Source organism: Varroa destructor, unplaced genomic scaffold (genome assembly GCF_002443255.2).
Source record: "Varroa destructor unplaced genomic scaffold, Vdes_3.0 BEIS01000003.1, whole genome shotgun sequence".
Taxonomy (NCBI): Eukaryota; Metazoa; Arthropoda; class Arachnida; order Mesostigmata; family Varroidae; genus Varroa; species Varroa destructor.
The window spans coordinates 25,705,392-25,726,855 of NW_019211456.1; the positions used below are offsets into that span (position 1 = coordinate 25,705,392).

The 21,464-nt window shown below is 37.0% G+C and overlaps 2 protein-coding genes across 2 annotated transcripts; both read right to left on the reverse strand.

Annotated features, from left to right (window-relative positions):
• Positions 1-12,026: 12,026 nt before the first annotated feature.
• Positions 12,027-15,926, reverse strand: Rpn12 (regulatory particle non-ATPase 12). Its single transcript, XM_022800658.2, has 5 exons — positions 15,558-15,926; positions 13,996-14,168; positions 13,565-13,691; positions 12,981-13,166; positions 12,027-12,683 (listed from the first exon to the last, which is right to left on the reverse strand). The coding sequence occupies exons 1-5, from the start codon at positions 15,663-15,665 to the stop codon at positions 12,474-12,476; spliced, it is 804 nt and encodes a 267-aa protein (XP_022656393.1). The 5' UTR covers positions 15,666-15,926; the 3' UTR covers positions 12,027-12,473.
• A 1,661-nt stretch (positions 15,927-17,587) lies between these two features.
• Positions 17,588-21,464, reverse strand: LOC111248394 (ubiquitin-like protein 4A). The gene is made up of 4 exons (XM_022800660.2): positions 21,011-21,464; positions 19,352-19,493; positions 18,914-19,101; positions 17,588-18,726 (listed from the first exon to the last, which is right to left on the reverse strand). The coding sequence occupies exons 1-4, from the start codon at positions 21,056-21,058 to the stop codon at positions 18,574-18,576; spliced, it is 531 nt and encodes a 176-aa protein (XP_022656395.1). The 5' UTR covers positions 21,059-21,464; the 3' UTR covers positions 17,588-18,573.

Consider the following 21,464-nt stretch of genomic DNA (forward strand, 5'->3'; position numbering starts at 1 on the left):
ATTAGAAAAAGAAAAAACTTTACAGAAATAAACTGAAGCAGTTGATAAGATTCTCGCTATGAAATACAGAAAGAATAAGCCTTTCGTCTGCGGTACCAGCTCGGAAAAGTAGAAAATAAATTCACTCCAAAACCTTGCGACGTTCTCTGGTAATTATTTGGTAAAGCTTATTAATGAACTCAGTAAATATTTAGAACGAGAACAATATAATAAAAAAATAAATGCCTACTCCAAGACATATACGAAATTTTTATTGGTTAGGGCATTTTCTCTGAGACAATCAAACAATCTGTGACTTACTTACCGTCTATAACGGTGGTAAGTTAATAGGTGATAATTTTCTGTCAGTAGCACTACCTACTGTCGTCTGCTAGTAAAATACTGGTAAAGGTCTAAAACAGGTACCTAGCTTAACGCATAGAAAGAACGAAGATTATTAATAAGGAGCAATATAGGTTTACAGCGGGAACAAGTACGAAAAATGCAGTGGCTGTCGCTAACGATTTGTTTGGGCAAGCCACAAAAAATATGAGAAAAAAAAAAACTATTTTCTGAGTATGGATAATTCTATTTCCAACATAGGCAGCTTAACTTAAATGATTGAAATTCAATTTCAACAGGGAAAGATGAAGGAATATCCGACCCGTTGGTAAAGCAATCAATTAAGTATTCATACATCTGCCATGATTGCAATGCTCTATATCCAATCGTAATTTTTAACTTGATAACAATATAGATGTTTTTGTTCCTGCAGAACATTGGGTACACAATAGATCGTGAATTGTTTCTATAGAGAAAATAGAGTAGCAAACCGAAAGAGCTGGACGTTATCCTTACTTAGTTTGCATTAAAGTCCGGATCAGGCATATTTTGTCTTTGGTTTAGAGCTTCCGTCAGGGCTGGCTTCGGCTATATAAGACCTCCAATGGCAGATGCAGAAACGACCAGCGACAGAACAAATCGTCTTATCAACCCTACAACACTGTCTAAAGGCGGGCAACTTATATGAAATAGCGGACTGCAGGTTTTCTTGGGGAGAAAAGCTTTGTTTTGACGAAATAGGATACTTTTCATGAGTCTTAAAATGCAACCGAAACCTGGTGCTAAATAAACACCGTAGATGTGTTCAAGATAAGAATAACCGCAGTCATTTGCGTTAAAGAAAGGCCAGACATTCAAATTTTTATAGCATAAGTACGTTGTATTATGATGCGCTCAGAATGTGAGGTCAATTTTTTTTTTATAAAACTAGACAAGGCATTTACAAACTCCACTAACCTGGGTTCTGCTCACGCTAAGATGCCTCTCTAAACTGCATGCAGGTAAATCTACATTTGCCTGTGCGGCGAATGCTTTTTAAATAATTATACCTACAGCTAAACCTAACTTGGTCAATCTCTTTTAGGCCATCCCGATATATACGGTGCGTTATCGAGTGCCTGAATATAATACTTCATACTAGCCTAAGTCCGCTAATCTTCCTTTTAAACTACTTTCGGCTGTCAAAAAACCGCCAATGAAAGTTTTTATTCGACCGATTTCTCTCCTGAGGGTAAAGCTTCAGTCATATCTTTATTGTCGTTTCGTCCGCTTATTCATTTGATATTGTTTCTTCTCAATTACCGTAGTGGCCCACACCTTGCACCTCTGAAGTCTTTTCGGATATTATTACTGAGGCTGTGAGGTGCGCACACGGCCTTTCGTAGTCACGCAAGCTTCACATGCGTGTTTCCCTGCTATTGTTGATATACTACACATTGTGAAGACAAAACGTCCTAAAACCTCCTCTCTTTTCTTTTCATCTAGTCATTTTCTAACACCTATTCGCGAGTTAACTATCGAACTGGATAATTGATAGTGTCAGCGAAGAAAAATAAAATTTCTATAAGAAAAACTATGGGTCGCATAATCTATCTATTATTCGCTTCCATAATAGAACACGACAAAATTTGACAAGTATCAAGCCACAGCTTTTTTCTAATGGAGCAACGTTTAACGCCGCCGAATCGATCGTTTTGTGAGTAATTGTTGTGAGCTAACAGTCCTGCATGTGTATGCAAGATAAAGATAGTTTTACTTTATTATGGCATCGCGAACACTGATACGTACCTTATGTTAGCTTAATATAATATATTCATACGTATATACTGAGGGTTCCAAGGGTTCGATGCACCTTATAACGAGTGATAACCCGTCCGTTGTTCATTCTTTTTATGGTAATGTCGATGGGAAATAATAGGTAATTACATTTTGAGCAAAAAGAAACAGGTTAAAGTGCAATTGAAAATTTGAAAATAGCAGAGAAATCGAGCAAAAGATGCATTTGGAGTCGATCGAACTGTTTACGATATCGAAGGACAACGCTCTGCAGTACCAAGAATATGAATGAGTTTCACCGTTTAAGAATGAGTATTGGAAGTTATAATGGAACATCCCAAAATTCTCTAAGATAATTAAGTCATGGCCTTCGCATCAGAAAATCAAATGTCTATCGCATCATAAGACGTTGTCTGTAAAAGGCTAGACTGGTACATGCTATTAATAAAAATGATCTGGACCAAAGAACACCATTTTACCGATAGTAAGTTGGAAACACAACGCGTAGTTTTCGGCAAAGGCCATTTATAGCAATGAAACTGCACTCAAATTAAATGGTACAATTAATCGGACTTTGTGGACGATTGTAGATCTACATGTTATGTAGGAATATTGTAGATCTACATGTTATGCAGAAACATATCAAGCAACAAATTAATAAGATCATTAACTGTTAACGCTGTGATGACGGATGCCGATTACTTGCTTTTTACTACACCATTCTGTTTCAGGACGCGTCCGAAAAGATCTTCGTGACAATGGCAATCTGATTTGCAATGACGAAGCGGCTACCTACTATAATCGTAATTTGATGAGAACGGATCGGCTGGACGAAAAGGTTCTGTAGATTATTCCGTCTGTTTCCCAGGCATGACGCTAATATATTTTTCCTTGTGGAGAAGTGTTGATGATAAACCATACAGCAGTGATCGAGCAACAGTCCGTCATAAAACAAAATGAAACGTTTTGTTGATGTTTATGAATCTATATATAGCTCACTATTGTGCATTGGCCAAAATACTAATAGTTTTGAACATCTGTGGTAGAAAGAAAAAAGAAATAATCGCTTATCTCTATTACAATTTATTTATGGCAAATAATGTGAATTGAATGATAAACTTACATGACGTACTCCCTGATCAAGCTTCTACCGTTTCTTATATTATTATACGACAATAGTAATATAAGCCCCATTTTACATCGCACCATCGGATTTAATAAGCAAATAACTATGGCTCATTAATACTATATACAGTCATTTTCTAAATATACATTCGCTTGCTACAGAGTTAATGAAATCGGCCCAGCTATTTGTTAGGTAGAAATCCAGTGAGCTGTTGCTTTTGTCATCGTCGACCGATACAATTAGCGCGATAGCTGGCAAAGGTGCCTACAAAAACAAACAAAGAAAATCTCATTGATACTACGACATCCTGCCGCGTGTCGCTCTGATTGGAATCGACGGATCGAGTCTACCGTGTCTAAAAAAAAGCGTAAATTGAATTAACTAAAATGTTTCCACTTCGCAGTACACAACAGGGCGCAATTATTCGCCCGTCTGCTTTCCACCAACGTATATGCCTATACTTTTTTACTTGAGTTCCCTTTGACCGCGTCAGTAGCGCCTGTGGTAGTATGTATATGTGCAGACATGAAGTGGCCATAGTATCATTGCTTGCCAATTTCGCAGGTCGAATTCAAATCAAAGCCGCGCAATTTTTGTGGCTGGGGCGCTCAGACGAACTCAGTACCAGCTATCAAGGAAAGCCTAATACTGCCATATAAAAAGTGAACTGTTTTAAAAACGAATAGCGACTGGCTTCCTATACGAGGCCTAGATTTGCAATGCTCTACAAATCAAGCTTCTTCCTTAGGTTAACTAATTTCTAAATTCCAGTTAATTCTCTTCTGTGCTCCTTGTTGGTCATCTCACTTTCGGACGATTGAGCTATCTTTGGGCAACGACGCTCCAAACTCCAAGTATCACCCTTAGAAACAAACAGCACTTGCGAACTTGACATATCTGGTAATACATTTCCAACCAATATGACCCGTTTTGATAGACAGGATCTGAAAACTCGGCTAAAAACTAATTTGGAATACTCAACCTCTATCAGAAAAAACTACCTGGAAGGTACGCTTAACTAAAGACTATAAAAGTAAAATTCTAAGCGCTCTATTTATCGTTACAGCTTGTGAAGTATCTTCGGCCCTAAAAAAGATATCGAAATAAAATTTAAAGAGATGGTATTCATACTTTGAATTCGATTTAACAGCCTAGAAGGGTCCCCAATCAGGAAATGTGCGTAGTTGCACTGAACTATCCGACGAGAAGACCTAGTCCAATTGAATACGGTCTAAAATTTATTTTTTTCCTTGCAGCATTAATGGGAGATCAAAGCTATCTACCATTGACATTATTTACGTATCGGCGTATAGTACTGAGGAGAGCGGAGATAAATTGTATCGAACTCTTCTATCTGCAATGGGTGGTTGGAAATGTATGTTTCTCGCTCCATAATCAAGTTATTTTAAACAATAGGGTAGATTAAAGGAAATATGTGTCTATAGAAAATATCTCTAATCACCTACGGCGACTTGCACACAAGCGTCGAATACGACGGCGTGACATCTTAGACCGGACGTGGTGAGCAAGCTTGACGGTGACGACCCTTCTTTGTCCAGACTAATGCGTGCAAAGTGACAAAAACGTGAATCCACTACCATTACAGTGGGGCAGTCGTTCAGCTTAGCAGTTCAAGTACGACTCGATCCACAGCTGGTAAAGTTATCAAAAGCCGTCTTGCTTTTTTTTGTTATATAGACAATTATTAAATTAGTAAAGTTTAACCATCCGTTGCGTCATTCGCGACGAAGCGTCGTCTTATCAATTTGGATCCATTTTTCCTTTAGAGCCTGATATTCACGCGGCGCGAAAGCTATTCAGGAAATCGTTTACATATAATAGGTTCTTATTAGTTCTACTAAACAGCCTCCTAGTACTGAGTAGTATAAAGAGGATAAACCGGTGGATAGTTGGGTCCGCTACAAAGATTTTGCATAGCGACCCATAACCGAGAGATACTAGACCTAAGGCGCCCACAACATTCATCAGTTTTCTCAACACGCCTGCCCTACGGGCATCAATACAAAAATAGATGATACAACATTGCCTACTAAAACTTCGGAATCTGGCCATTATTGTCTGAATCACTATCAGTTAGTATGTGGCTTTTCCTATAACACATCTGCATATAAACAAATTGACGATCGTATATTATTATAAATTACTCCCCTCATAACAGTTATCTTCGCATGCATACGTATGTTAATTTTTACATTCTTGATCGGCTGTGTCGATGATTTAGTAAACTCGATTCGACCATGTTACCCTTATGTGCGACAGTATTTTTATATTATTGACACCAGTCGTTGGTTCAGCTTGACTATACAACTTTGTCCGTAGACTATAAACCACGTAAAAATTTGTACTTTTTATATCTGCCAAAGCCAGTGTCCCACAGAGCCCTATTCCATGATTATACTATGACGCGGTCATTCTGTAGGTCAGTCAAAAAATCTGTCCTTGACTTATAGGAATCTTCAGCCCTTTTGAATCTATCGAAGTTGTAGCGACACTCGATCGCCAAAAAGATACAGACCGACTCCCAGAAACGTCACATATGAATTATTTTGAGAAAAGCAGTTAATCTGACTTTCAGTTTGTGATCAAAAACTCGCAGATGGCGTGATGTGTGCAAATCAGATAACCTTTATACTTCCAAATGAATGGCAATGCTCGCCCGTTGGACTATCCTACATAGTTGCCAAAGCTGACATAGTTTCTCAACCGATATTCTGAAATAAAGCACTGTTAGCCTAAAAGTAACTGTTTAAGATTTACACATTGGCGGAGATTTTATAATTCGGTTACAAACATTGGATGATCGTCAGGCGCCGGACGAACTATCGTGGCCACGTTACCATTTACCTAAATCCGACAACTTGTTACAGATAAAAAAAAAAAAAACAATGGACACGACCCCTAAAACGATAGTACTATGGCTGACGCTACTGGTAAACACTAAAACGTGTAGATAAATACCTCTAATGAACGCAATTTGTAATAAATTGATACCTTCCTGAAAGGTGCAAACGCTCATGAGTCTTTTCGGCTACGGTCCTTGCAAATATCTAATTTAATGATCGCTTAATACGTATATGTTCTAAAAGAGAATGAAGTCTGCGCAGCGATAGCAGCGTTGTGTTATAGAGGTCTCTTAGAAGACCCTAGCTGTACTACCTTTGAATACTTTCGAACGACAAATAGTTTACGTTTATACGGTTTCGTTTTGCATATATTGTACTACACATCCTTGTATCTGTGAAAGTATTGAGCCAGAGTTCCATTGTCATACCCTTTCATAAGTCTATTCGAGCATAGTCGAACGAGATCCATTCTGACTGATTCTGATTAGCGAGCTAAATCCGCGATGCTATCCCGACGAACTGATTTCAAGGACCTTGTTCTCACAAATGAAGTAGCCAGAAAATGTATAAAATAAGTAAAAAAAATAGACGCGGTCTCGGCTGTTTAATGACAACATAATTTTACTAGGCAAAGCTTTGTGCCGTACCCAGTGCTGCAGATACCAATACATTTCGAGTATCGAGTAGAAGACAAACCAGACTAATAAATTAGTTTATGGACGCTGAATATAACGTGCTTGGGGATAGAAAATCCCTACATTATGAAAATAAAATCAAACTGTATGAGGTAGTCGTTCGATACGCAGCTCAATATAAATCATTTAGGACCGCTGGAATTTCTTTAGCATGTATCTTACTCAGGCACCTCGGGCAGATAACGTGAGATAGCCTAGATTCAAAACACGATGTAGCTACATCAGCTTTTGACTTGCGCTGAGAATGGCCAGCTGTGCAGATTAATACTCAAAGACAAAAAGCCCAAAACAATCATTTCGTGCGTTTGCTAGGGGTGCTTTTCGCTAGGTAGTGGTTATATATGATGCCATACCATTAACAGTCGACGCCCTCGACCTTAACAAGGAAAACGAAAATTACTACGCTAGCCTCACTAATTTGAAGATAACGAACGAGCTTGATTATTTAATATATTGGACTTATAAACAACTTTAAGATATAGCCGGGTAAAACAAGGCACAATATTCATGACGGAAACCTACCTGGACGACATATTGATTTTAGCATAATGAATGGGTATGCGAACTTAACATTTTAGTTTAAGCTCGAACAACGGATTTCTCCCGAGGTGACTAAAATTGTTCGTTTTGTGTTTAGCACAGTTGCAACAAAGACAAGTGTCATTTAATAAAAAGACGGACAAAATTATTAAGTCATACCACGTAAACATTTGTCTATTATATATCAGAAAGAAGGATACATTTCATATAGAGATGATGCTGGTGACGGTGTCACCGAGAATACGAAACTTCCTTGTAATTGTAATATAACAGGAAAAACGGAGCTAACTATTTTACAAAAATTACGCAGCGACGTGTAACGAGCAAATGAAACAGCACGTATGACCTCGCCTTGAGACGAGGTATGGGACATGGACGTTTAGTCCACTCCATTTATTCTTGTTCACTTTGGGCGCCAGTTAAAACTCGTATCTCTCTCGCAGCACTGAGCATAAAAAAAACACGCGGAAATCAAGTAGACGAGTGTAGGCGCCATCTTTCTCAATGAAACATAAATAACGTATGGGCCAAATTTCATGTTCTAACTAAGACTCGGTTTGTTGTATAGCGTCTATGCGTCGTTTGTGGAACTAGTTCTGCTTATGTGTGCTCAATGAGTTGAATATGCAACGTTGTTTTGTGAAAATTGCTCTCTGAAATTGCGCCCCATGTGCTAACGGAATTACGGTGCTACAAACCTTATTGATGATATTTTGCTATCTAAGTTGGTAATGGGGACTTTTAACGTACAGAAAATATATGCGACTGCATATAAGCTACCGTCTATCTCTCTTTAACGTAAAATAAACCACGACTAAATCGTGGTATTTAATATTAGCAACTGTAACATTTAAGTACATTACCGTGGTTAGCCGCGTTTCTTTCTGCTCAAAATGGAGCCGATTTATGACCTGTTTGTCTTTTATTCTTATGTTTTGCTCATATCAGGCGTAATAAAAGATGCTCTGTTTGTATTGAAGAATCGCAGGTTGAGTTACCATTAAATCCAAGTACCAATAAGGGTCACAAGTGACGATTCTCACACAATGCCTATGTAGGTCGAAGTTAAACTGTCCTAACACTCGACAATGTATTAATTGTGCTTGAAAAATAATCACCTAATTTCACACAGAATTGTGTGCAAAGTGTAGTAAGCCCACCAGTTTTTGGACATGCGTAATTTTTGTAATAAAAATCTGTAATAAATAATAATAATAATAATAATAATAATAATAATAATAATAATAATAATAATAATAATAATAATAATAATAATAATAATAATAATAATAATAATAAATAAATAAATACATTATGTAATAAAATTATGTTGTGGAGCCCTATTTGCCAGTATATCGAGGTCTGACGACATCATTTATGAAAATAGTTAAAGTCCACATGTACGCAAATAAGAAAAATACGATTCTGTTTGTTGGGATAAAATTAATTAATATCTTGTATTCCGTAATATTCTGACTATAACGAATATTACGCTTTTAAATAACGATTTTCTTTTTTGCAGACGCCCATACACAATCCTTACGTATGTATATTTAATGTGACATTTGATTAATCTCAAAGAAATGTGTCTAATTCATCGGTTTCTAATTCATAAGCTGACTAGCTCAATGCTTCATACACGGAGGCAACAAAATGTTATGAATGTGAAACAATTTACTAAATATATGTGTTCTGAAAAATGTACAATAACACTATGCCCCCATCTCAATGCACAGAGGGAGGAAACATAGAAGAAATATTGTTTACAAACTTTTTCCATTGTGTTTACTAAAGCGTCATCCTACAATATTTTATACTTCCAGCCTCTCACAAACCCGTGCACTGCATCCTAAAACTTAATTAACACGCATAGCCGCCGTAGAGATACAAAAAGTGGTCTATTCAAACTCTATTTCTTTTTGGCCAATGTCTTGTTTGGGCCACTCAGTGTTTCATAGTTAGTGCGGGAGCCGAAGTAGTACGTCTAATCCACTTCAACATTATGTGTAAGTGAGAAGCAAGAACATTACCGTTCGTTTTGTAAAAGTTGTATATGTATGTGAACTTGATCATGAGAAACAACTGCTGATAAGAAAAAACCTGTCATAGATCGCTGCGGTGTACACCAAACCTAGTTGTATTTTTAGCGCTATTGGGCGTGCTTGCCGTTATGCCGCCACCGTAGACAAACAAACTGGAAATGCACGACGATTCGTGGATAAACCTGTTCGGCACAGATTTTTATATAGAAAACGTTTTACGGTGTGCACCACGCTCTGTAACGATTACTAAACGAGAAAAATTTCATACTGACTATTCTTGTTGTACCAAACGATGTTTGTAGCTGAATTAGCTCAACAAATATTGTAACCGTATAGCAATGCCTTGACAGCATTAGCTTGGTACTTGAAAATCGTTCTCAAGTTTAACTTTTTCATCTTTAGTTTTTGGGTTATCGCGCGGCCCGCCAAAGGCCAAAGGTACGGAGTATAATTGCCCGTTTGAAAACCGCGTGTCATCATTGTAAGTACTGCAATGTCTGACTGTATGCGCGACTGTATGTGATTTCATAAGCATTTTTCGCATGAAAATTTAATGCACGTAATCTGTATTTCCATGCTGCTTTAGCTAACATACAGAATGAATGTTGGACTGTATACCGTATATATATAATTACTATCTATTTATATATATGATGGCAATCACAGCGAAACATTTATATTCGCCTGTTTAAATAACAACCCAGTAATGTTTACAGATGCCCAAATCAGGTAATAGATGTTGGGCCGTGTATAGATTCTTACTGTTGTGCTGGTTTCTTGACGACGCTTACATTATATGTATTCTTTTTTGGATTTGAAATTATGATCATGATTTGTATTACATGGCTATCAGGGCCACCAAATTTCTGTTGCAGTTTCGTTTCCTTTGTGTCCTTAAAAAAGAGTAGAATTTTTCGCCCTATAGCTATTCTGCTCAATGGAAATGTGAAGTTGATAACTTATCACTGCATATAAGCTCGCCCAATTTCGTATGTAAATCAGTTTAGTCGGGAAATATGGGAGGTGATTCAAAAAGAAGTTTGTCAGACTTCGAAACGTTGGGTTTTTTTACTAAATTTTCAACTGACTTAGTCCCGGCTTGTTTCCTTTTACAGCAGTGGATTTTCAATTTCTGTTCATTCGCCCATTTCGTTAATAGATCTGACTTCAACGTTCTCAATGCTTTCCATCGCTAAGCTGGCGTAGTTTATTTATGAGAATAGAATTGACGGTGCAGACTCAGTTAATATAAAAGAACGGGCGAGAAGGCAAATGACAACGGGACCGTCATCAAAACTAAATATATTGTTAAGTGTCGGCTGAAGAAATGGACATTCTGTATCATCTTTCAAGATCTTTGTCAAATTATGTTTTAATAAGTAAATATATCATTCCACTTTACGTAAATGATACTCTGATTTATATTAATTATATACAACATGTGTAAAGGTGCTCTATTTAGTGACGAGTCTTTATAGTTTACATTTTATCCTGGAATAAGTCAGAGCGAAGGTAACACAAGCATTTAAGTAAAGCAGCGGTGGGCCTATTATAAAAGTGAAGCTTGAGGATTCAGTCTATTTTTATTTGCATACTCTTCTTCACTCGAATTAACCCCAGACATGTTCCTCCTTTCAAAAAATATTTGAACAAATTAGAGCGGATCTATTTTATTACTATCTGAAATCATTTTGCATCAATGCCAGATACATCATCCAACTTGTCGAGAGCTACCTTACAGAAAAAAGAAGTAGGGAACCTGGATCGTCACAAGGTTTAGTTGAGCAAACTTAGGTGTGTGTACTGAAAGTCTGGTCTGCATAATGCATTTGCCCCTAGCCTTCAATAAAAAAAGATGTGTACGGAAAGAATAAAAAGTTGTTGAGAGCTCGTTCTAATTAAAGAGTTAGCGGCGTGACACTTGTGCCACGTGTTTAATAACATTTGTCTAATCTGGCAAAAGTAATTTTCCTATCTAGGTTTCAATGGTAGCTTTATGACCTATCACACACGGTGTGCTATATCTGTGCATGTCGATTTGACATTTTTTAACGTTTATTCTCAAAAACGGCCGCAGCGAGACTAATCTCAAAATAAATTCATCCATAGCATGTACTTTTCAGTTAGTTTTAACATAAAAAAAGCCATATTTAAGCTAATTATTAACAATATATTATAAAAAAATCATTACAGCCTCACAGGTATGGAATCTGCTGCGATACCACTAAGCCTTTCAGTTCCGACAAGAAGTTTTGAGCCCCAGGTGATAGTTCTTTTATAATATTACGACAAATTCGAACAGAACATACAGGCAGTACTGAACTTTATATGTTATGGACTGCTCATTCTTAACGGTAATTAGTTCTACTGTTCTTAACGTGTTACATCGTTTGTCAAATGAGCCATGACTAAATACACCAATAAATTGCTTAGCATTAATGGTAATTGTTTTAGACTACATAATAGATTTAACGAACCTGTAACATTGTCATTTTCTATGAAATCCCTATTGCTCTAGTTCAATGGATTGTAATTCCAAAACTAAATGAATCAATGGATTATAACCCCAGAAATTCTCCGTTGGATCATTGTAGTCATAATCCGCACGTTAAAAGCAGCCATGGCTAGAGTTTGCAGTAGATGACAACAACACGCACAATCGTTATCAAACGTCAATTAGTTTTGTGCCTTTATTTCACTGTCAACCGCTGTCTTCGCGTCGTTCCACGTGTCTCTATTACTCACATGCAATTCGCAATGTCGAAATTGTTTGCGTGACTTTACGCACGATTTCTGATCGCCGTCTGTTTTTGCTTTTGTCGTCTCATAAAACGCTGACTTCCCTAACACTCCCAATGCTACCTGACCTGACGTTTTCTCGACAATACCTTCCTGCTAAACAGCAAGGCCCCAACCGCTATGTTATCCCCCATAAGAGAACTGGCTGATTGTGTAAGTGCCTTATTATGGCGGTGAGTCTCGACCTTAACACACCCGTTTACTTTTTCTTGAAAAACTATGTTGCATTTATCATACATACATCTCCACACTTGTTTTTGTTATATCTAGAATTGGTTTGAGTTCTCAGGAATTCAGAGATCAAACGTTTCTAGACAATCTGTTCCATTTCGCGTGCATACTCAATTGCTTTCGTAGCGAATGTATCGGCGGGAATGGGGTTACATTCGAACGAGCTCTTCCTCTCTTTAGGCTTCATTAAAATATAGGCACCACCTTGAAGCACCCACCCTCGCTTGGCCAGGTATGCTTCAGCAGCCTTGACGGAATCGAAGTAAAGCATTCGTGCCATTTCCGATGCCTGGTGAGATAAAACGACAGCATGTTAGATTGAGGCCTATTTATTATGGTGAAATTATATATTGTTATGTTAAGGTTACACTGCCTATTTTTTATGGAAGCTACACTATAATTTTTTTTATGAAAGAAATCAAATAGGTCGGTATTTGTCAATTTTTTCTGGTTACCCATTTCAGCATTAATCATGACTATTACAGCAGATATCGTAGTATATAAGTAGCACTTTGTACTCTAGATATCACAATGAATATTTAATATATTAAATCCATGATCCATATAATAAATAATAAAAACGGACCGAAATCTTTTCGTAGGTCTTTTCAGCACACGAACAGATTTCTCCTCGCACAGTGTCAAGCAGAATGTCCATGAAGAAAGTATAACTGGCAGCCGGAACATCATCCTTACTCAAGAAAATTTTATTGTAGCTACCTTCCATAAGGAACTGTTCCATGGCCACGGGGTGCGAGATGTGGAGATTTGCCTAAAAATTCAGTAGAACGAACTTAATTATTCTCAACTGTGAAATTATGTCCAAAAGCATTTCTATTTTAACAAGATTGGAATATCCAGCGCGTTAAATAACCCACAATTATCGTAGATGTAAAGCAAGTTGATTACCCCTTATTTACTGAAAATGCATACTCCTACGAATTGAGTCTAATTGGTAGTTTTTCCTTCTTACATGTTATTCAAAACGGCCTTCATTTTCTTCATTTGTTTCTTTTGGCGCTTTCATATTTCCCTTATTTACACATTCGGTTTTACTTTTTTTGAAAACGTTTAACGCTTCATATAAGAATTCGTATTCTTACCGAATATTTTTAATTGACTTTACTGACCAATAGATCTTAAATTATTTCTTTTGCTGTTACTACTTACCTGAATTTCCTTGGGCGGAAGAAGTTCGAGTTCAGTGTGAAATTCTGCTACACGGTTCTGAGCTAGAAGGCACAGTAGATTAAGCCCCAACAGCTGATACTTGAACGACGATTCAGGAAGGTCGTTTCTGCAAAAGCAAACATTCACACTTCTCGTCAGTCCATAAATATTCCTGTGTACTTCTTGTAGGTGTACTTGTGTACCGTCTATAAACATTTGTTTCAGCAAAACAATACATTGGCCCTTGCTGAAGACTCCGATGAACAGGTATGAGATACAAATATGCAGTTATTTCGACAGTTACCTGTCATCTATTATATTTGAGTGTTCTATCCTACGAACGTCAGCGTAAAAGTCTATGATAACAAATAATACAGCATCTATGATAAATCTACAATTGTTTTATTTTATGTCATTAGAGATGTAATTACTTGTAATCCATGTAGTAGGTCTTTAGCATAGCGAGGTATCTCTCGAAAGATGGAATGTCCCGCGAGGCGCAACTCCATTGAGCCCCAATCTCGAGGATATCCCGAGCCACGAGCAGTTCCTTTTTATTTGCCGAACCTGTTGTTGGGAGGAACGCACAATGCGTCAAACCGATCTGAAACAAACACAAAAATAAACAGAAAAAATTTATTATTAAACAGAACAACGCTTTGGGCACTAGAAATTTTTCACAGTGCCTCTATTGAAATTCATAAGCTGCTTGCGAGCGTATGAGAAATCAAGTCATGAAAAACTTTCTTCTGCTAAGAATCATTAACTGGTGTAATTTTTGCACGAAAATTTTTATCAAACCTACAAGAATCTTTAACATCTAAAATACGCGCTAGAACTTTATTAAAATCATCGTACTATGTAGAAGTCAAATCCCTTGTTAAGGCGGGTAAAAAATAGATTTCGGATTAACCGACGTTCTACCTTATTTTCTGGCCCATGCACATGCCGTGGCACCACATCCGAACTCGCACATTATATTGTTAACAGCAGACAAATGCGAACGTGTTAAAAACTCAATTTGAGTTCAGAGATCAGTGGCCAAACAGAACAAGGAACAATTCCCATCCTCCCATAGATAAAAGTCACCTTTTGAAGAAATAATGGACATCTTTAAAATAAAAGGTGTTTATTGCATAATCAGATAACTAGTACTAACTCGTGATTAATTAGACTACAAATAAGTGCAGGATAATAATAATAGAGTACAGGAAAAAGTACTCCATTTTCTACTACACCGCTTTTTCAAATATTATGATTTTGTTGCATAGATTCCATAATAGTTATATTAACCTAGGGAATTATCTATAATCAAACTATCGCTATCTACATTCACAGAGTACTTTAACATCTATACAAGGTCAGAAAAGGGAATTATCTCTAATCAAACTATCGCTATCCACATGCACAGAGTACTTTAACATCTATACAAAATCAAAAAAGGAATTATCTATAATCAAACTATAGCTGTCCACATGCACAGAGTACTTTAACATCTACACAAAGTCAAAAAATGTTATTTTTATTATATAACAATTTCTGGTTGCTCCAATCATGTCTTATAGATTTGAAACGCAAGGCATTACATTTTAGTAAGATTAACGGCGACAACTCAAATTTACGAAAAGCAACCTGAAGGAGCAAAAAAAACGTTGGCTAAGAAATTATGCGTTGATAAAATGACAAAACGTGGTTTTTTTCTGAAAGACTAGAGTCCGCTATCATAATAAATGAAATTCTTACCTCACAACTACGTTCTCGAATAAGATACGTACATTTTACACTGTAATTATTGTTCATCATTTAAAATTACTGGATCTAAATATTTCTCCTGAATCCATTTTTTTATAAAAACCACTTCTGTTATTTAAAGGTTTCGTTATTTTTAGGTAAACGCTTATATACAATGTATTAGATAGCAATTGTCTACCCAGAACTTGTTGGAGGAACACCAGATTTTCTATGTACGATGGAGTACATTGATAACTCTTACCTTAAGTTTATTCAAGAGCTGACCACACTTCTCAATGTAGTCCGGTCGTTTTGAGTTCCATTCCTTCATCAGCAGTTGATAACACGAGACAACTTCGTCGAGCTCCATAATTCTGCCCAGTGAAGCTCAAGACGATAAGAGTCACTTATAACACTACGGTGACTAAAAAAGATTCTAAAGCTTTCAGGCGATTCAAATAACCACAGAGAGAAGTAGACTTGCCGACTCACAGTGTTATTGTTCGAATCAGCGACGGGGGCTAGTGTCATGTCCCTATGCTGCGAATCACACAACCCTCGTCTATCCGAGTGGAATTGTTATATTTGGAGACACCTTTGTGTGGCACAGTTTAAATATGTTATCAGTCCTTCATTATAGAATGTTGAGTATCAAATTCATAGATTTCTGCGTAGGCGAGGGCTAATGATCCGGCAACGCGGGCAGTTCAAATTTGATAAACGTGCAGATTTTCGAATAGAACAAACAGTCGCGCTATTCCTTTTTTGAAGCAAGCTTGATGATAACAGCACACAAGATACTCAGGTTAAAAAGCTTCGTTTTCCTTTTACCATAAATAAACATGGTTGAGCCAGTCCTCTACTTTGAAATTAATTTATATATTTGTTTTTGAAGCCGTCGTAAAGTTTAGTTATATAATGTGTTACAGAGGCCAGCCACAGCTACTCATGCCTAAATAGACATGTCGGCTCAATTCCACATGGTCATTATTAAGCTGTCCGTGAGACGTAATATGCCGGATGCGCAAATATCAGAGTGAAGGATTGGGTGACAAGCTTTAATGCAACAATGCCTAATACCATGATATACTAAAAGATTGATAAAAGGCAAGCGCTTGTTGTCGTTATTCCTTTTAAAATCGTCGCCATAAATGAATCACAGGATCGCACTACTGCTGCATTATGTCATCTTCAAACAAAAAAGGCCTAACTAATTTTTAGGCGCCCGGCAAAGAAAGCAGTTCTTATGTTTAGATGTTTTATATTATACCACAAATTTAATTTTTTTGGACGCTATCGTGAAATCAGGACTAAAATGGTAGATGCTCTAAAATGGATAGCAAAAAATAATTATACAAAAATCCTAAAACGGAACGCTTTTAAATTTTTAAAACGGAACGCTTTTAAATTTTCATAAAAAATATAAGTCGAAGGTTTTTGGAGAGTTCATTTTCTGTAAGCTTCAGTCATTCGGTTATGAGCACCAAATAGGTCTCAATACCTAATGAAATTATTTTTATGCACCTGTATTTACCAAATTCAGTAAATTAAATAAATGAAAATCGATATTTCACGGTTTCACCTCAAAAATCTGGTCTATATAATACCTAGAAGAAAATACTGCGTTTACGGAAGCATGGCGGCTATACATTGTTCTTAAAATAATTTGATTATTTGTTTATTTAGTAGTTTCGAGGGAGGGTATAGTTTTCGCAATGATTACAACTTCCTACAGATTTCATTAAACGGTTTGATACTGAATATATCGGTAAGATCTACAAATATATCATATGATGATATTGCGTAGCAAAACGAAGTTATAGGCGTATGCAAAAACAATCTCTTTGAAAACAATTATCGATTATTTATATCCTGTTGTATATTTGTATGTGTGTACTCTTCATGCTCACAAACGTTTACTTAGCTAATATTATTAATATTACCATCCTTTTATTACACATCGGCTATACAGTCTAGTAATAAAGGTCCATACATAGCAGATGATCATCCATATTTTCTTTCAATTTATCCTACCTTCCTCTCTGTCTATTATTCATTTCGTATTTTATTAATAATCATACTAATAATAAGAATATTCATAATAATGCAATAAATCACTACTTATTCTTGCCATTTCATACAACTTCTTACAGCTTTGTGGTGCCCGCAAATTATTTTATCGCCCATTATTTCCATGATAATACATAATCATAAAACTAACGAAATCATTTGTACAATGAAATCATGATATTATACTAATATTTAGTAACGGTACCTGCAAACACACGAAAATGCGCTACTCGTACCAATGAGCTCTGGCCGACATGTTTATTAAGTTGCTTTATTTTATTAGCGATACACATTCCATCTCTAAATTACGTTACATTATCTAGTTGTTGTTGGTTGGTCGGTTCGTTGAAATTTTCCTTATGTTTATTCAACAATGCCGGCCGGTCAATCAGATGGTTTGCCTGTTTTGCTGCGGTGCGCGCACTTGCATTTGTAGATATTTATGTTTATATATGTATATATAATAATACGTAAACAGACGTTCGAAAGTCGTTAATAGAAAACATTGCTATGTACAAAGCGGTTTGGCAGACGGAGAACGAGATTCTGACCCGGTAATTAGCTGAGTTGTGGTTTCTATTTCATTCGCTGTTGTTGCCATTGTTAATTGAAGCGACTCAGATATTTTTCCGGTTAGCAGTTAACACTCGAAAAACGTACTCATGTTAGATTCGTTTCAGTTTGGAAAAAAGTAAACACTAAAAACTAGAAAGAATGCAATCGCATTTTAACAGCTGATGTTCTCGTGTTTAAGCTTCGTCCGCTTCTACGTAGTTCAACGATTGTAATAAACGTTCGGGTTTCGATGCCTGACAATAGGAATACCGATTTTATCTATTTTCACAATTGACTTGCGTCTCGTTCACTCACCGTTGTTTCGGTTCTTCACATTATGTCGTATGACGTTGCCCCGTGGAAGCCGCCTTCAGGCTTCAGCTGAGTTACTTGCGCTTAACTAGTTTCACATTGGCTGAATACGTAAAAAAAGTTGCTTTGTTTTGCTTTCGTGACACGTGCTAGCAAATGAATTTGCTATCTTTTAACATACATATGAAATATTTATAATGTTTCCATTCATCGCAAGTTGTTACCTCAAAACTTCCTGGCGCTGCCCCAAGTCCTCAAAGCATATTTCCCCAATCAATGTTAAAGGAGAATGATTTTATTCGCATAGTTTTTTCGTTACAGTTGACCATCGGCGTTAACTTCTAACTAGGAACGGCTTCGGCCGGTGTCAGTTTATGCGATGCAGACTGCGCCGCCTGTTGTTGTTGCTGTTGTTGTTGTTGTCCTTCGAGAATGGCGTGCGCCATACGGTCGATGTCGTCTAAATTCAGGGACTGCAGACCAGCTTCGAAATCCTGCAAATCAGTTCATAGTGGACCAAGCATATTAAAATAGGTAGAATTGTTTTCCGCCTAGCTCCGATACAGGTTGAGGATGAAAATGTGTAAACAAGGAGAACAGATGTGATTGTCTGTTGGAAACCAAGCCCTATTCAGTCATCTTAGCACTTTTATTAGTCGTCAATTAGAAAACGGTTTATACCTTTTTGTACTCATCGATAATTTTGTCAACGTCTTCAGGCACGAAATGCCGACGCAAAAGGTCGCTTAGAAGCGGCCAGAAATCGACGCTGGATGAAGCCTTGGTTGAAGTGGCAGGTGATGACCCCGACGAAGACGAAGACGGCGTTGGAGTGGACGATTTGGTGACAACCAAATGAACTTTAGCGCCTGCGATGCGTTAACAAAAATAAAAATCAATCACCACTTGCTTTTTGTACATGTTTCCCGGGCGAAATCTACTTTTATATGCCAGTTTCACGGCTCGTCTACATAGAAAGGAAGCAAAACTGTTCTATGCTCATAGTATAATTTGTCTCATGATATCTACCATTAATTTGCACATACAATCTACTCGAAATAAACATATCTGTCTTATTAGAAAAAGTGCAGTGGTTAAGCGAGGATTTTCGCTACCCACCCTCTTCAAGCGTGTGTTCACCGACTTTCGACGTATCCACCAGTGTTTTGCCTTTGAACACCAATTTTTGTTTCTCCACGGGGACATTCATTTTAACCGAAAGTTCCTTTTTCACGTCCTGAATTGACGTCGACGACTGAACCTGTAAACACCATTGAGATTTTATAACTTGTAATTGCCTCCTTCATATGTTTCCAACTGCAATAGCAAAGGTTTTTCTCCTACAAAAATAGATGTTGAAAAAATATGAAAAAAAGGGCAGTCGATGTCCTTAGCCGTTAAGTTATTAATGCACAAGACTGATGATCACCTAAATACTACCGCTCGAAATGCTAAAAAGCTGGATAAAGCTTAGCACGCTTCTGCAATATCTTTCTTCGTTTAGTAAATGATATGTGAAACTGCTTGTTGATTTGCTGCTTTAGCCACAACGTGTATACGCATCTGATCTTCTATTTCTAACGATTTAAAAAATAATATATCGAGAACGATTGAATTGATAGTGCGTTTATGATAATAGTGATTGTTATTATTACTATTATTATTATATGAGTGTGCCCAATAGCAAAACAAGTATTGAGTTAAATGTCTAGTTTGAGTTCCTTATACATTAAAATATACATATGGTACAAACGATGGTAACAGTCATCAGCGACATTTTACTTATTTGATAGAGGGATTCTCAGGAAGAAGTGGCAAACTTCACGACGGCCGAATACGGTAGCAACAGATGCCTGGATTATTATACTTTAGACACTACACAAATCTTAAAAACCAATAACCAAATTGTGATTTGGATTAGCATTTGTCAGAAAGTCGATAATCAAAGCTCAATAAAGATCGAATGCCAAATTATTTAAGCTATTCTCAGATTCATTTAATGTTCATCATGATCGGTCAGCCAGACAATTTAGAAGAAGATACAAATTGCTATTCTATATAACATTGACTTATTTTCCGACAAGTATAAGACTACTTTCTAGACAGGACTCTATGAAAAGATGGTGTTAAATATGTTCGCATGCTCTATGGGAAGTGAAAAAAGCAGGGCAAAAAATAATATCTAAACAAACAAAAAACTAAAATATAAGAGTAACAATTATATTGTCGTATAACCAATTAAATCAAAATCATTGTATTGCAGTCATATAGGACTTCTGCAGATTTAAACCAAAGTTAAACTAAACCAAGTGAGCTGAAATCCATCTGAAATACCCAAAAAGGCTACTGGGCTGGATCATGAAAACATTGAGGGTGAAATCAAATTAATATTATTATTATAAGATGATAAAGACACTAACTGACAGTCATGATTATGAATGGGATCACTATGCAACAACATAACGAACCAAGAAGTAAAGTAAATGTAGTTTCAACGATTATTGTTAGCTGATTCAACGAATCGCACTCCTACGTTCTTCATTATTTGCTATTGATTAAACCTGCGCGTTGAGCAAAAAAAAACTCAATAACACTTGTGAGAAACGTAAAAAGAGTTGCAACTTGAAATTCAACTTACAATGTTTTGCGTCAGCTTTATCTACATTCCATTGTAGCCTGCCGATTCGGTCTATAAAAACAATGCTTCTCTACGAGTATCTTGTTTATATTTAAGTTATTCTCTACCTAAAAAATATTCAATGCGATGACAACACACACCTCTATGGTACATTCCTCTCCACCCAAGATCTTCACCGTGATTTTCATGTTGGCCTTCTTCCTAAAGCCTTGTGCGCCCCCCGATTTCAATAGTAGATAGCAAATTTGACTATATAAGTGTTGTCAGTAAGACAAGCCAGCTCGTTTCCTTCCCGTCAACCAAACGGTGCGATACCAGCAGTATTCGTCGCACAGGTCACAGGTCGATTAGCGGTAAACACCACACCAGGCATAAGCAGGCACCATTCACAACACTTTCACGGACTGTGAACGAAGAAATCGACGGCAAGTCAACGCTGCTTTCCTCACTATTAAGTACAGGGCTGTGGTGCGGTGTGTATCTCGTATCCCAATGAATCGGAAGCAGCGCGGCCTGATGATTCGTTCGGTCAGGGCACGAGCGAGAGATGGTGCCGCAGACCGACTCAGGTCGACAGCTGATTGTAAACACTCG

What these genes read in the sequence shown, in the direction of transcription:
- LOC111248394 (XM_022800660.2), bottom strand. Translation starts at nt 21,058, where the DNA reads ATGAAAATCACGGTGAAGATCTTGGGTGGAGAGGAATGTACCATAGAG. An exon ending in TGAACACACGCTTGAAGAGG is followed by an intron (nt 19,102 to 19,351) that starts GTGGGTAGCGAA and finishes AACGCATCGCAG; the next exon opens with GCGCTAAAGTTCATTTGGTT. An exon ending in TTATCGATGAGTACAAAAAG is followed by an intron (nt 18,727 to 18,913) that starts GTATAAACCGTT and finishes ACTGATTTGCAG; the next exon opens with GATTTCGAAGCTGGTCTGCA.
- Rpn12 (XM_022800658.2), bottom strand. Translation starts at nt 15,665, where the DNA reads ATGGAGCTCGACGAAGTTGTCTCGTGTTATCAACTGCTGATGAAGGAA. An exon ending in AGCTCTTGAATAAACTTAAG is followed by an intron (nt 14,169 to 15,557) that starts GTAAGAGTTATC and finishes TGTTTGTTTCAG; the next exon opens with ATCGGTTTGACGCATTGTGC. An exon ending in ACCTACTACATGGATTACAA is followed by an intron (nt 13,692 to 13,995) that starts GTAATTACATCT and finishes TTGCTTTTGCAG; the next exon opens with AAACGACCTTCCTGAATCGT.